We start from the raw sequence: 16,714 nt of genomic DNA, 5'->3' as shown, positions 1-16,714 counted from the left end.
GATTGCTGTTGCTTTGGATGTGGAAAGATTAGAGTGACTTTGATGTTTATGTTCAATTCTGTTTTCACCTTGGGATGTGCTTTATGAAGAAAACCAAAAATGTGTAGCCACACTAATGCCCTTACAAGGCTGCAGTGCTCATCAAATGTGGAAATCACAAAGGGGAAGCTGTTTCTCTTATGTTCTAGTTTGGTAGCCACAGTTCCTCTGCACTTATCTTCTCTTTATGAGAGAAACAAAAACTTGACACACAGTGTACTAAAGACAGGTCTTTATTAGTAGTACATTTACATTCAGGTAACATTTTTCATGTGTTGCATAGTCCTTGTTGCATAGTGGCTTACAATCTTAAGATAAAAAAAACACACATACACACTCACAAGAGTAAGTACAGGAAACAAATACTGCATCGAAGGGAGTAAAGTGAAATTCCTTATACCTCAACTTCACCTGAAAGCTGGTTTGAAAGTCATGATAGATGCGACATTACAAATCTTTAAAGACCAGAAAATACAAGATATAGTCAACCTTAATTAGACATCTTTGGGAAGGCCTGACTCAAACCAAGTCTACGGTCCAAGTCTGAGCTGCATTTAGTTTCACTTAACATGTTTTCGGTATCTGGTCCACAGTTAGATTACACAAGCAATGCAGATTGCATTTTAGTCAGCTTATTCAGAATGCTGCGGCCAGAATTTTAACCAAAACTAAGAGGTATGAACACATCATTCCTGTTCTATCCTCTCTTCACTGGCTTCCAGTGAAACAGAGAATCGATTTTAAAATACTTCTTATTGTTTATAAATCTATGAATGGTTTAGCTCCTTCCTACGTTGTTGACATGCTCACTGAATACATACCGGACAGATCCCTTAGATCATCCAGTAAAAGTCTTCTTATCATACCAAGAATTAATTCAAAATCTGCTCATGGTGCTTTCAGTCACTACGGTCCCACTCTCTGGAATTCTCTACCTCAAGAACTAAGGTCTGCTACAACAGTGTCTTCTTTTAAAAGCAGACTAAAAACGTATCTTTTTGCACAAGCCTTTGACTAGGTTCAAAATGATTGGCTGGGTGATAGCATTTTATTATGGAATTAATGTTATTATTGTTGTTTTTATTTTTCTTTTAATATTATATCTTAATACCTTGTAAAACTGTTTGTTTTATTGCTACCCTTTATTGTTATTTAATTATTTGTTCTTAAGCACATTGAGTCTGCGCTTGTCGTATGAAATGGGCTATATAAATAAATGTGACTTGACTTGACTTGACTTGACTGATCAGACTGCACCTTAATACCGACTTGAATGTACAAATTTATCCTAAGCTGGCCTGATTCAGTCAGTTTCACTTTCACAACTGGCTTTTTTAATGACCTCTTTATGTGCAATTTACTACAAAAAAATCCGTCTAATGACATCAAATAATCAATAATAATGTTGTTTAGTCTAAATGCAAAATTAAGTTTCGAAGTGATACAGTTGTATTTAGGGGAAGTAAAAGAGTTAGGGCTAGCTCAGAGTAGAACTGCTCCTTCTTTGCACCAGAAGGAGCCAGTTGAGGTGGTTTGATCATGTAGTCAGGGTCCCTTGGTGGGTACCTTCCATCATGGGAGATCCAAGTGCAGACCCAGAATGCACTAGAGAGATTAAACATTTGACCTGAGTATGCCTCTTGGATCCCACAAGAGGAGCTTGTCTGGGATAACTTGTCTAACCTGCTATCACAATAGTGAGGATGGATGGATGGATGGATGGATGGATGGATGGATGGATGGATCAATGGATGGATGGATGGATGGATGGATGGATGGCCACAAAGTTAACAAAAAGACACAAGTGGAAAAAGACTTGCTCTGGGAGGCATATAGTGCGCTGAAGACGTATGCTAATCAAAATTATTTCATCTTGAAATATTTGCAAAATTAGATCCGAATCGCAATCGCTTACACTTAGATAACTTCAGTTTAGCTAAACTTGCAGTCTTGGTAAAAATAAAATGAACTTTGATTGTTAGAATAAATGTTACAAACATTTTAATAGGTCTTTAACACCAGAAACTCAGCATTGTGTGACCATGTCGATGATTTCCACAGACAGCTGTTTGAGCATAGTGTGGCATTCACTAAGTTGAAATGGAAATCATGGTAGCACCAATTTCCATTTTATTCCTTTTCTTTGGCCTTTATTATAGTGCACAGTGGGGAGAGAGACAGGAAACGTGGGGAGAAGAATGGGAGAATGACATGCAGTTAATGACCTTGGGTCAGACGCGAACCCATGAATGCTGCATTGGGACTATAGCCCTTGTTTATGAGCCGTCCACTCAACCTGTTGAGCAACAGGGGCATCCACCAATTTTACTTGAAATAATGGTAATTAGATTCTGTCCATATCTGAATTCCCAGAGTTTTGTAAGTAAATGATCTATAGAATGGCAGAGAAAGCCATTAAGGACAAATACAACCTGTCAGACAATAAACATTTTGATTGTTTGTGGTTGGAAGCATCAGTGAAGTCCCAGAAGTACTTGGATTAATTTATGTCTATCTAGTTTTAAAAATCTAGTTTTATGAGAAGTGAGCAAACATTATCTGCTGATGAATGTTTAGGCAAGTGAACATTGACAGGAGATTGTTCTGTCAATTTTGGCCTCCCAGTTAGATGTTTCATAGGATTAAGCTTGGATTGTCCACGTAAGATGGACAACAACACAGACTGAAGCATTTCAATCTAATCTGAGGCATTTTGGCAGTTATTCCAGACTTAGATCTGTTCAGGTTTGTATTCATGTCCAGTTTTTAAAAAGTACCTTTGTTCATTCCATGTTGACAAAAATATCTCTGCCATGCATTCACTCATAAATCAGCTTCCAAATTCCAGTCAGATTTTTTCTGAAGATGAATCCCCGAACTTTGAAAAGAAGTAGGCCTCGGAGAGCCACAGCACCACAGAGTCAGATCTATCTGAGTCAGATACAGTATGTGCCATCTGCTACATCCTGTTCAGTGTTTTGTCATGGCTACAGTACTGTACAAAAGTCTAGAGAAAACTTTTTGTCAGCCACATTGAGATGAAGTATAATCAACAACTAAACCCAGTCTGCTCCTTAGATCCCTCCAAATAAAGACATGGTAACATCAGCCTTTACAATGACATTTGCAGATCAAAAATACAACAGGTTCATTCTGGTTCTGAACAAAACCATCCTGATCATCTGTTCCGATGGTAAAAAAAAAAAAAAAAGTCAACAAAAACAGATACGCTTTGTGTTTGCATTTTTTACCATGCCTCAGCAGGCTCAAATATGTGACGTTTCCTGACAAGCTTAACATCAAGAGTACAATACAACCAACAGTACAAAAATTATATATATTTTATGTATATTGTCAAGTGAAATAACACCTTATTGTTGAGAAAATCAACAAGGCTTAATGCTGTTAAAAATAAACTAGATATTTAAAAGAATGTCTAAAAACACCACAGACCAAGCATTAGATCTTATTGAGTATTTTTTCTACATATGACTGGTAGAGTTAGCACCCTTTGGTTCTCATTAACAAACTTAGTAACAAAACAAACTGGTAGATCATCCTGCTGTGAGCCACATTTGACTGACCCATGAAACCTTTAAAAATTCAACAAAAACACAATTCCTCTGATCTGGTGATCCCATCGTCATGTCAGAATTTGTCCTTGTGGAAGTTTATTAAATCCACAGTTCAGCAAACAGTATCAACCACTAGTAAAAAACATTCATATGGAGGAATTGATGCAATTGTTGGTCTAAGAGGCATACAGATTGTTGTCAAAGTTAATTACACTCTGCCTGGTTGCACTGCAGTCAGCTTCATCTGTTAAAATGGCACTTTACATGTGTACATGTGTAAAGTGCCATTACACCCATTAAAAAGATAAGGAAGTGTCATCTTTTTATTTTCCTTTCCCCCCACGTGTTATTTTTCAGCACAGCAGCTGTCAGAGAAAAACAAGTAGTTTGTAATTCACAGAACACTTTTCATGTTCAAGACTTCCAATCAGCAGTGACCTCTACTGAATGTTAAAAGAACAGTTTGGCAAATAGAATTATTTGTGGTCCTGATGAAAGTTAGAGGAAAAGATGCTCAAACATCAAGTGACTGCAAGCAGCTAGATAGTTTAGCTTAGCATGAAGACTGGAGATAATGGGAAAACAAAAAAACTGCCTCTTTCCACAAATAAAACAGAGAGAGCTTGTTAATGAATATTTTGTGTTGTGTTTGTTCAGTTTATATGCAAACAACTAAGTGTCAAAGCAATAATTTGCTCTCATGTGGTGGGCTTATTTCTCAAATTATTTCTGTGCCTACAATTTCCAATGTTCCTGCTTCTTGATTGATTAATCACTTTTTTAAACCAATGCAATGTGGTTTAAGACTTGTCAGTGCAAAGTGGACATATTAGACATCTTAATATTAAATGATTATATTTGATGTTCACGCTAATATGGCTTTTTTCACTATTCAGTTTGATATTTTGTTCATACTAGCTGTAGCCGTAACAGTTATCTCAAAGCTGGAGTGCTTGACTTTAACATATGAGTGAACGCTGTTGCATTTAAACCAGGCAAGTTCACACAATTCTAATTAAGCCTGTTTATCAGGTAAAGTTCTCTATAGTTCACAGTATACCAGAGTTTTAAATGTAATGTCTGTGGCAACATTCCTGCAACAGTAAAAAAAAACAAAAAAACAACAACAACAGCAAAATTTTTCAAGTGAACATGAAAAGATCCTGATGATCCAAATCTAAAAGAAACTCAACATATTGGAAGAGGGATTTAAAAAAAGCATTCATCGGATGACAAACATCATTAGCACATAGCAACAGCAACTGTAGAATAACTGCCAGTAGAGGGAGACAAATGTTATACAGCACATGTTCAATACTATAGGCATAATAAAGTCACAGAGCAGCTGTGTACTGTGTTCAAATAAAATCAGAGACCTCTTTGGAATAAATCATACTGACCATGTGTTGAAAAGTAAAATTCCATTTTTGCAGATGTGTTTAAATTGGCTAATTTTTAAGTGCTTATCGTACAACCCTCTTTACCAGCGATAAATTCAACAGGAGCATCAGCAACAACAGTTGGTGGCTGCAAACAGTTGGGGGCGCCACATTCTCCCGTCCCTCACACATCTCCCCCTGTTCATCCTCCCACGCTGTCCTCTTCCTCTCTTGGTCGTCCTTCTCCTCCTTCCATGACCCTTCATCCTCCCTCACTTTGTTGATGCTGTCGCAGCTTCCGTCCTCGTGGCCTTCATAGCAGTGGCAGCGAAACCTCTCAGTCAGCAGTTGTAGTTCATGCTGCGAGTGCCATCCAGTGACTGTAAAGTCTCCCTCACCAGAGGGATGGATGTGGTAGGTGTCAGCACTCAGGTGGAGGTAATGGGGGGCGCGGTGGTCTCGGCGGACACAGCGCCCATTTCCTTGGCACAAGAAGTCACTGCAGACCTCTGCAGCACGAGTCACGTTGGTGATGTACTGACCCAGGCGGTGGCTCAGGAAGGACTTCACCATAGTGCAGTTATGCTGTGGAAACAGTACAACACAACAAAAATCATGTGACAGGCTGTATGATACATCATCAATATTTTCAAGTGATGTCTTCAACCTGGGGGGTATTCCACGAAGCTGGCTAAAACAGGCTGGGCTTACGCCGGTAAGCGTGGCTTGAATAAGTGGCAACTTTAATCTCAGCTGCAAGTAGTTCCACGAACGAGGCTCAGCTGTTTTTCAGAGACGCTTAGTCAAGCCAGGCTGATCCAAGCTGCGGCTGAGCGCGCGTCTGGGGGAGATAAAAAGCCCCGACGTGTCGATCGTCGAAATGATGACATTATGTCTAAAAACAGAGCGGAGACTTTCTCTTCGGCGGAGCAGAAACTTCTCACGGAGTTGTACGAGGACTACAGGGAGATTATCACAAGAAAAGGCAACACGGTTGCGATAAATAAAGCTCGAGACGCTGCCTGGCAAAGCATTACCCACCGTTTAAATGCGTAAGTGTTTATTTTCTTGTTAATGAAGCACTTAGTCTGAGCGTACACACGCACACATGTCTGAGAATTTAATTTTCAGAGGGCAAGTTTTTGACACTGATTGGGGATAACCCACAACTGCAGTGGTTGATGACTTTTTTTTCCTCACCCTGAAGTTTGTCACACTACTGTGGCCCAGAGGAGATCAATCTTGATGAAATAAAGCTTTTCAAAACCCACTGAAGACATTTTTTTTATGTGTGTATAAACATATATATATACATACACACACACACACATATATATATATATTAATATGGCATGCCGTTTAGGAAATTATATATTGAATGAAAGTCGATATATATATATATATATATATATATATATATATATATATATATATATATAAAATGAAAGTTGATATATATTGAATAAAAGTTGATATATATTGAATTAAAGTCAATATATATTGAATGAAAGTCGATATATATATATATATATATATATATATAATGAAAGCATGAATATATTGAATGAAAGTCGATATATATATATATATATATATATATATATATATATATATATATCATGTTCAGATTTTCATTCCATATATTCCGACTTTCATTCCATATATCGTACTTTCATTCAATATATTCCGATTTTCATTCAATATATATCGACTTTCATTCAATATATACAGATTTTCATTCAATATATTCAGATTTTCATTCAATATATTTGTACTTTCATTCAATATATATCGACTTTCATTGTATATATATTTGTACTTTCATTCAATATATTCCGACTTTCATTATATATATATTCGTACTTTCATTCAATATATATTCTTATAGTCTTTTTTCCTACCGAGCCCCGGAAGGGACATGTCCGTATGGTGAAGCGACAATGAAGGACACTCACCCGGACGAGAATTTTATTGAGTTTTATTTTGAAATCGGCCTGAAATACACAGACATTCAAGCAGTGCGATGCGCTACGAGTCTGCCATGCAGACCAGCGATCCTGATAATGGTAAGTTTTATTTCTCCAACATCCTGCTGTTAGCCTACTATGAATATGCTAGCTACAACAGTCCCACATCAGTATTATGAACGTTCCGCCAGCTAACGCGGTCCGGACACCGGATCAGTGATTAGAGATTGGCGTTGAACTATTGTTTGCCAGCCAGTTAGCTGCTGGTAAGCTAACAAGCTATGAAACAACTCCTTATTCACCTTATTCAGCTCCGCCCATTTTCCAATGGGCGGGACTTCCTGTTTTGAGTAACACTTCCGGTAACTCGATCATGCCGGTGTTTACAACTGAGAGAGTGATGTGGGAAGAAACGAAAACCTCTTTAAAAAACAGAAATGGATCAAGTCTGCCGCATCCGCGACTTATTACAGAGTGGGAGGATGACATGAAAAAGTGGCCACAAGTCATGTATGGCGATATTTTTAACTATTTCGTGTTGTCTCTTGGCGTTGATCGTTCAGCTATGAGGAATTATAAGAGCACTGAAGCCTATCAATATTTGCACAGTGGTAAAGTCGGCGCTGTTCTGTTACATCAAGAACGGGAATATACGTTTCTTAAAGCTAATGTCAGTCCGAGTCAGGCTAATACCTCCTCACACATGGCGTAGGTGTTGGTGACAGCTGATGGAGTGGTGGAGACCACGGGATGCTTCCTGTATCGCTGGGTTGGGACGGTCCTGCAGTCGCACTGCTGCGATATTATGGAAGGTATGTTGATTTGAATAAAACTTTATTTGATTCATATATATATGATGTGGTTGTGCAAACGGAGGTTGTTATTGTCATTTGTGAAACAGCTCCTGCGGTTTACTGTGTTATTACACACGTGGACAAAATTGTTGGTACCCCTCAGTTAAAGAAGGAAAAACCCACAATTCTCACTGAAATCACTTGAAACTCACAAAAGTAACAATAAATAAAAATTTATTGAAAATTAAATAATCAAAATCAGCCATCACTTTTGAATTGTTGATTAACATAATTATTTAAAAAAAACAAACTAATGAAATAGGGCTGGACAAAAATGATGGTACCCATAACTTAATATTTTGTTGCACAACCTTTTGAGGCAATCACTGCAATTAAACGATTTCTGTATTTGTCAATGAGCGTTCTGCAGCTGTCAACAGGTATTTTGGCCCACTCCTCATGAGCAAACAGCTCCAGTTGTCTCAGGTTTGATGGGTGTCTTCTCCAAATGGCATGTTTCAGCTCCTTCCACATATGTTCAATGGGATTCAGATCTGGGCTCATAGAAGGCCACTTTAGAATAGTCCAACGCTTTTCTCTCAGCCATTCTTGGGTGTTTTTGGCTGTGTGTTTTGGATGGTTGTCCTGTTGGAAGACCCATGACCTGCGACTGAGACCAAGCTTTCTGACACTAGGCAGCACATTTCTCTCCAGAATGCCTTGATAGTCTTCAGATTTCATCGTACCTTGCACACTTTCAAGACACCCTGTGCCAGATGCAGCAAAGCAGCCCCAAAACATTACTGAGCCTCCTCCATGTTTCACCGTAGGGACAGTGTTCTTTTCTTCGTATGCTTGGTTTTTGAGTCTATGAACATAGAGTTGATGTGCCTTACCAAAAAGCTCCAGTTTGGTCTCATCTGTCCAAAGGACATTCTCCCAGAAGCTTTGTGGCTTGTCAACATGCATTTTTGCAAATTCCAGTCTCGCTTTTTTTATGAGTTTTTTTCAGCAGTGGTGTCCTCCTTGGTCGTCTCCCATGAAGTCCACTTTGGCTCAAACAACGACGAATGGTGCAATCTGACACTGATGTACCTTGGCCTTGGAGTTCACCTTTAATTTCTTTGGAGGTTGCTCTGGGCTCTTTGGATACAATTCCAACGATCCGTCTCTTCAATTTGTCATCAATTTTCCTCTTGCGGCCACGTCCAGGGAGGTTGGCTACTGTCCCGTGGGTCTTGAACTTCTGAATAATATCAGCCACTGTTGTCACAGGAACTTCAAGCTGTTTAGAGATGGTCTTATAGTCTTTACCTTTAAGATGTTTGTCTATAATTTTTTTTCGGATGTCCTGGGACAATTCTCTCCTTCGCTTTCTGTTGTCCATGTTCAGTGTGGTACACACCTTTTCACCAAACAGCAGGGTGACTACTTGTCTCCCTTTAAATAGGCAGACTGACTGATTATGAGTTTGGAAACACCTGTGATGTCAATTAAATGACACACCTGAGTTAATCATGTCACTCTGGTCAAATAGTTTTCAATCTTTTATAGAGGTACCATCATTTTTGTCCAGGCCTGTTTCATTAGTTTGTTTTTTTAAATAATTATGTTAATCAACAATTCAAAAGTAATGGCGGTTTTTGATTATTTAATTTTCAATAAATTTTTATTTATTGTTACTTTTGTGAGTTTCAAGTGATTTCAGTGAGAATTGTGGGTTTTTCCTTCTTTAACTGAGGGGTACCAACAATTTTGTCCATGTGTGTAGCCCTGTCACAAGCTAATGCTAATTCCCTGGAGCAACAAAAAACTGATTCTGACCAAACCGCAGTCATAACAACGTTTCAAAATGGCAGAGAGTATCTTTTTACCTCACTGATGGCATAGGTAGGTCTTTAGTGGAAACTGAACTTTGGTAGAATCGCTGTAGCTGCGCTGACAGTGACCGATACAAGCTGTGTGTTTACATAGCCATGAGCTGGTCCGCAGCATTCAGATCTAACCTTTCCGTGCTCTAAACAATTCTGAGCGAGAGAAAGCTTCACCCTTCCCCAGTTGTTGTGGCACCCATGGACAGCGCAATTGATGCCAAACATGTTAAAATTGCTTAAAAGAACAGTTAAAAGTAGCTACAGTAGCGAGAGGACTCGATGTTGTTGTAGTGCGAAGACGGTCAACCGGAAGTCGATCTCAAAAATGGCGCCGCCCTGCCTCACTTCCTGAATAAGGTGAATAGACCCTTTATTTGTTTACAAACATTGTGACGTTTTTTGTGGGCGGGGCTTATGCTGGAAGCAAAAGCGGAGCGAGAAGTCAAGCAGGACTGGGAGTATTTAGTTTGCGCTGGGAGTTTGCGCTGCAAACTCGAGCATTTTTAACCCGTTAAACTTAAGTGTACCGCCGGTGGTACACTTACTAATTTGCATAGGAATTTAAAGAATGTCCGAAGGCTGCAAATGTGATTATATAAACACTATACGCCGATGGAAAGCTTAGATTCTCATGAATCCGCCGGTATAAACCACTTTAAGATGTGATTACCACAGCGGGTAATATAAACACATTTGTCCGACAAACAACGAATATCCATCCATCCTTTCTCTGTACACGGCTTTAACGTACACAGCGCAACTCACATTTCCGGGTTCATTATTACACACAGATAAAAAATATTCCACAAAAAACGGCCATAATCCAACCTTGGACATCCAGACGACACAAGCCAGTAAACTATTTTGTCCAAAACATGTCTTGAAGTTGGTATATAATCCACGAATCGGTCGTTTTCAAGGAAATGCACCTCGCGATGCGCGTCCAATATTCCCTGTATTTCTCGTCATATTTAACGGGTTATTGTTTTTGATTGTATTTTTTTTTCTGTGTCTTGTTGTGTCCTTGTTCTTATGGTGTGTGTATTTGGACCCAGTGTCTGGAATAAAGCTGAATTGAATTGAATATTTTTTATTTACAAATAGAATATTAGCGATTTTTTGTACTGAAAATGGCTGGAATTGACTGCAGCTGATCGTCTCTGTCCAGTCTTTTTGCCTCAGTGCATTTAACCACAACTGTCTTCGTTCCCTCTGAGCACGAGTGTTCGGTGGAATCCTATAAAACTTTAATTTGCGTTCGCCAATGTCATTCCTCCTATGCTGGCATCCAAAAACACAGCAGGACGACATTTTAGAAAAGTTGATAGAGCCTCGTCCCTCAGTCTTTCGCCTTTGGGTCACGGCCGCGGGCTTCCTCTTTTGCCTCCAGCTAAAGCTGTGACGTCATTCGTGACGTGGGTCATTAAAGGGTCTATAAAACCGTAGGAAAGCAGCAGCAATATTTCAGTACAAGACCTGTATTCAAAACCTCCCATGCTGTTACACAATGACCCATTAATCATATTACTGAACTATATGGTAATCATTGAAATTTCCCTTGAAGAACCAGTGAACTCTTTGCGAACACATTTTAAGTTATGTGTTGATTATGTTTTGTATCAGTAATACAAGTCTAAAAAACTGATTCGAATGATCAAGTTAACACAATGAAGCAAAGAGTACTGGTAATCTGCAGCTATTTTCATAATTTCAAGGTAAAATTCTGATTGTTGTGTGATTTTCCAGATGTGGAAATTCAATGCACGGATTTCTTATACACAGATGCTTTTGGTGGTTTTTAGTTGTTGGCAAATAAAACAAGGCATTTTGCGCTGTTGGAAATGATTACAGGTATTTTTGGTAACACTTTCTAACATTGTATGGACAAAGCAATAATTAATCAGTTAATGGAGAAAGTGATTTGTATTACAGATGCTATCAACAGCATGTCTTGTTCATTTTATTTAGTTGTCGGCCTTGGATGATGAAGTCCAGTTACCAGGAGCACTAGTCTGCAGCTCGCTGGTCCCATCCTGCAGCTCTTCCACGCCGTCCTCCTCTCAACAAACTAAATCTAGTAAGATCTGTTTAGACTATGCAGACATCAACATGATCAGTATGTTATCTTTTGGCCCATCCTAAAATCACAAAATATAACATTTACCCTAAGTTAACTGTGTTTATGAAAATAGAAAATAATTACTGACAACTAATACTTTTTGGATGCTTTTATGCAGGAAAAGGGATCAGGAAGCTGCTGTGGATCTGCTGCAGTATCTGGAGAGGTCAGAGGAACGGTTCTTGGAACAGATCAGAAGAGACCAAGACGTGACCTCTGCCATGCTCCAGAACATCCAGAGGATGGATGAAAACCTTGGTTGGACTGATGGGACGCAGGGTGTCGGTGCTGGAGCAACTGTCCCAGAAATAAACTGCATTGTCCACTAATGCCTTTACTAGAAAATACATCTTTTTTGTAAATTCCTTTACTTTTTAGTTATTTAACTTCACCTGTTTTGTATTTTACTCATGCAGTTCGGGTGAATAAACAGAAATTTGTGATGAGAGATGCAAATTTTGTCTATAATCTACAGAGACTTTATTCAGTGTTCAATGCACACTTTTGTTACACACATTTTGACAGATAATCGGTTGTGCTTTTCAAGCAAATTTTAGTCAGAAACGTATCAGTAGCATATGTTGTTGTTGTTGTTGTTGTTGTTGTTTTTTACTGTTACACCAATCTAGGTAGATAAACTGCACTACTTCAGCAGACATATGATTGAAATGTGCTTCTTTTATGTGTCTATATAATTGCTCACAAATAGTTATTCAACTTTTGGGTGAAATTGATGGAAAGTGTAAAAAGTTCATGCTGTCGTGATATATCAAAAGTAGGGCATTTAAGTAGAAACATGCAATAGGGATTTCCTCATCTCAAAAAATTTTATTGAATCAAAAGCTAACAACAGTGGAGGGTATATCATAATAAAAATGTCTCATGACAATTTGGACAGAACAGCAGCCTTCAGCTGAAATCCAGTACAATTGTGTCCCACCAGTGGCGTGATCGTGGATGTGTCCAGGGGCCTATTTCACGAAGCAGGTTTAGGGAAAACTCTGAGTTTGTTAACCCTGAAATGAGGGAAACTCAGAGTTTTCCATTTCACGAAGCGAGGTAAGTCTAACCAGGGAATGCGGGGTAACTCGAGCCTGTTTCACAAAGAGGGGTAACTTCAACTCTCGGTCAGTTACCGCAGTAACAGACTCTATGACTCTAACCTGCTCGCCAGCAGGTTTATCTGAGAAAACCTCGAGTTTCTCTCCGTCTCCGCCCTCTTTCAGCCACACACGATGTTTCATTTCCTCATTCATTCAGTCAGTAAGCGAGCGAGTTTTGGCGTAGAACAGCTTTTATTAACGATCCAGTGGATAAAGGAGCAGCATTACTGCACAGATAATTAAATATTCGTCGGTAGATTGTTATCAGACCGAGCATAAATGTTCTCGCATTTCCGGACAATTATCGCTTTGAGCGGTACCATTTCGTAATCGTTTCAAGTCCATAATCTACATAAACAACCTAATTCGTCCTTACATTAACATTACCAGCCGCAGTCATGCTCTCACATCCAGCAGATATTGTGTGTTGCGCTGCGGTTCTTTGCAAATGGAAGTTTTTATGTAATGTCGGAGATGCAGAGCACTACAGTAAGACAACTGTATGCAGGACAGTCAGAAAAGTTTTCCTGGCTCTGAAACGACTTTTACTCATTGTGCATGGGATTGCAGGTGAATGATGTAGAGATCTGTTAAATTCATTTTAAATCATATTCTGTTAATGACATTGTGCTGCAGCCTCAGACTGGGATTAGTCATTTGAATTTCTTTCAGGATTTCCCAGTGTGATTGGCTGCATAGATGCACACACATCCCCATCACAGCTCCCTCACATCATGAACAGGAAGTCCATTCACAGCATAAATGTGCAGGTAGGCTACAGGTAGACTGACTACTGTTTCTAAATGTTAAAGACTGCATCATAGTTCAACATCTGTCATTCTCTGCACTGTCCAGATCAGATGTGATGCTGCATACATCATTTCTAATGTGGAGGCCAAGTGGTCTGGGTCTGTTCATGACTCCAGGATTTATGGAGAGTCTAACCCAAGCAACAGACTGCAGCATGGTCAGCAGCCTAAAGATTTTCACAATCGAATTCTCTTGTCTCCCTCCTTTAATGTACTCTGATGTATCCACTATACATTACAGGAGAGTTTGATGGCCTTCTGCTGGGTGACAGGGGTTACCATGCCAACCCAGGCTGATGACCTCATACCCTGACCCTGAACCAGGCCCCCAACAGAACTTCAACTGGACTCACTGCAGGACCAGAGCCCGGGTGGAGATGACCATAGGCCTGCTGAAAGCCCATTTCCAGAGCCTACGTCTCCTCAGGGTGACCCCTGAGAGGGCCTGTGATATTACTGTGGCATGTGTTGTTCTTCATAATATTACCACTATTAGAGGAGAGCAACACCCTGCCCTACAAACTGAAGACCCAGATGATGAGCCCATCCACCTGCAGCTATCCAGGACAGCAGAGCAGTCAGAGACACCGTATGCAATAATCACTTTAGAGTTTAAGTCACCATCATCACCACCACAGCAAATAAAGACATGATACACATTTCATTTGCTCTTCTTTATTTCCTACAAATAAAAGAGATAGTTCAGTTCATGTTCCAGTAGTTAACATAATTCACCTGTGACCATGACCCACCTCTAACTTGTGCTCCAGTGTTTCAATTTCCAGATCTGCCCTCCTAATCTGTTTTTTTTTTTTTTTTTTTCTCAGCAAATGCAGTTTGTAAATCCGTTTTACTGATAACTGGGATTACATAGAGGACATTAAATTATACAGTTGCACATGAATTCCACAGAATGAAGCTCTGGTGTTTCCTGAACATCCATCTCACTGTGTCAGTCTGTGCAGTGGAAGTTGAGGAACCATCCTGCTGCTGTCCAGCCATGCTCTGTTAAAAAGGATGAGAATGTGCAATACTTCAGTGTAGGCTAAATGTCACACTCTATATTCCACCCAAAGTCTGAATGAGAAGAGAACTATCCATAACATACCTCTATATGCCTTTCTGGATCCCCCTCTGTAAAGGCAGCAGACACAGTTTCATCCTCTTCATCCTAGATCAGTGACATGTTTCAGTAAACTTAAACTACCATTTGGATAAATCTTTGGAGTGTTGACTACTTACAATTACAAGATATATATATATATATATATATATATATATATATATACACACACACACGTGGACAAAATTGTTGGTACCCCTCAGTTAAAGAAGGTATAACCCACAATTCTCACTGAAATCACTTGAAACTCACAAAAGTAACAATAAATAAAAATTTATTGAAAATTAAATAATCAAAATCAGCCATCACTTTTGAATTGTTGATTAACATAATTTCAGTGAGAATTGTGGGTTTTTCCTTCTTTAACTGAGGGGTACCAACAATTTTGTCCACGTGTGTATATACATATATATATATATATATATATATATATATACATATGCATCCATGACATTTTATACCACCGTTTTACAGGCATCTGCTTTCTTTCTGTTGGCTGAACAGAAGTCTATGTTAGTTTAAATAGGCTTAATTATTTAACAGGACATGATATGGATGCAGACATTTAGGTTATGTGTGAATAAAACAACTGCACAGTCAAACAGCCACTTAATATTTAGGCTACTTTACAATGTAAAACATGATCAACATGAAGTACCTCCATGAGATAATGCCGAGGTCTGACCTGTTTGAACAATGTTTTTATATTTCATCTTAAGCTGCTGCCCCGTCGGGATTTCCCCTAAATGAAATAACTTACTAGGCTGCCATTCAGACAGTTATTCCCTGTAATATTATTACGATTACAAAGGACTACATTTAAACTTACGCATTGATCCGGGCTGTTCTCCACGCCGTCTCTCTCTCTTTTGCAGCTGCAGCGGTGTTGCACTTCTTTCTAAAAACGTGTTCAAACTCGCCATATGAGCGCATTAAAAACTTCCCGTTCAAAAACGCAGCCTTTCGCTTCCCCGTTTCCATGGTGACTCGTCAAATCGGGGTTCCATTGATGCTGTCTTTTCAGAGTTGCGGTGCACGCGCGTAACTCCGGGTCAAACTACTCCGAGTTAATTAACCCAACTCATATCAGCCGTTGTGAAACCGAAAACTCAGAGTTTTCTATCTCAGAGTAGATCAACTCAGAGTTGTGGAAGAAACTGAGTTTGTAAAACCTGCTTCGTGAAATAGGCCCCAGGTGTCACAGTTCCGTTCCTCTGCCCTGTCTGTCTGTCCAGTTGTCTCCCATCCGCTTCTCTACCCTGTCTCTCCTCCCACAGCTCGGTGCCTGAGTGGAGTCTAGCTTCTCAGCTGACTCCACTCAGGCAATCAACTACCTCCACGGCTCCCGGACAGCTGACTATCATCTCACTAACGACTCACCTCTACAATAAGTACCGGCTCAGCCTTCCACTCCCTGCCAGAGTATTGAACCAGAACCATGCAGTTCAGTTCGCTCTCTAGCCTTTAACATTTTCTGTTTAAGTTCTTGTCTTATTCTGACTTTGTTTTTCTCCTGCCTCCACGCAGCCAGCTGTCCGGGAACCCCACTCCTGCCTGGTACCCCCTCTCCTGCCTGGTACCCCCTCTCCTGCCTGGAACCCCCTCTCCTGCCTGGAACCCCCACTCCTGCCTGGAGCCCCCACTCCTGCCTGGAGCCCCCACTCCTGCCTGGAGCCCCCACTCCTGCCTGGAACCCCCACTCCTGCCTGGAACCCCCACTCCTGCCTGGAACCCCCACTCCTGCCTGGAACCCCCACTCCTGCCTGGAACCCCCACTCCTGCCTGGAACCCCCACTCCTGCCTGGAACCCCCACTCCTGCCTGGAACCCCCACTCCTGCCTGGAACCCCCCGCTCATGCACTCTGGTTTCCCCATCCTGGCCGTTATTCATCCCCAACAATAAATCACTCTTCATCTCCTCTGGTCTTGGAA

At 40.1% G+C, this 16,714-nt stretch overlaps 1 protein-coding gene across 2 annotated transcripts in view; it reads right to left on the bottom strand.

The window, feature by feature from the left end:
* Nucleotides 1-256: 256 nt before the first annotated feature.
* LOC110971900 (hyaluronidase-4) overlaps nt 257-16,714 on the bottom strand; it is a 62,874-nt gene continuing 46,416 nt past the window's right edge. For both annotated transcript variants that reach the window (XM_051951569.1, XM_051951570.1), the window contains exon 4: nt 257-5,578. In XM_051951569.1, the coding sequence (XP_051807529.1) occupies nt 5,078-5,578 (501 nt within the window). In that variant the 3' untranslated portion in view covers nt 257-5,077. The remainder of the gene's footprint in view (nt 5,579-16,714) is intronic.

The sequence above is a fragment of the Acanthochromis polyacanthus genome, chromosome 8, assembly GCF_021347895.1.
Source record: "Acanthochromis polyacanthus isolate Apoly-LR-REF ecotype Palm Island chromosome 8, KAUST_Apoly_ChrSc, whole genome shotgun sequence".
NCBI lineage: Eukaryota > Metazoa > Chordata > Actinopteri > Pomacentridae > Acanthochromis > Acanthochromis polyacanthus.
This window is presented reverse-complemented; position numbering and strand designations above follow the sequence as displayed.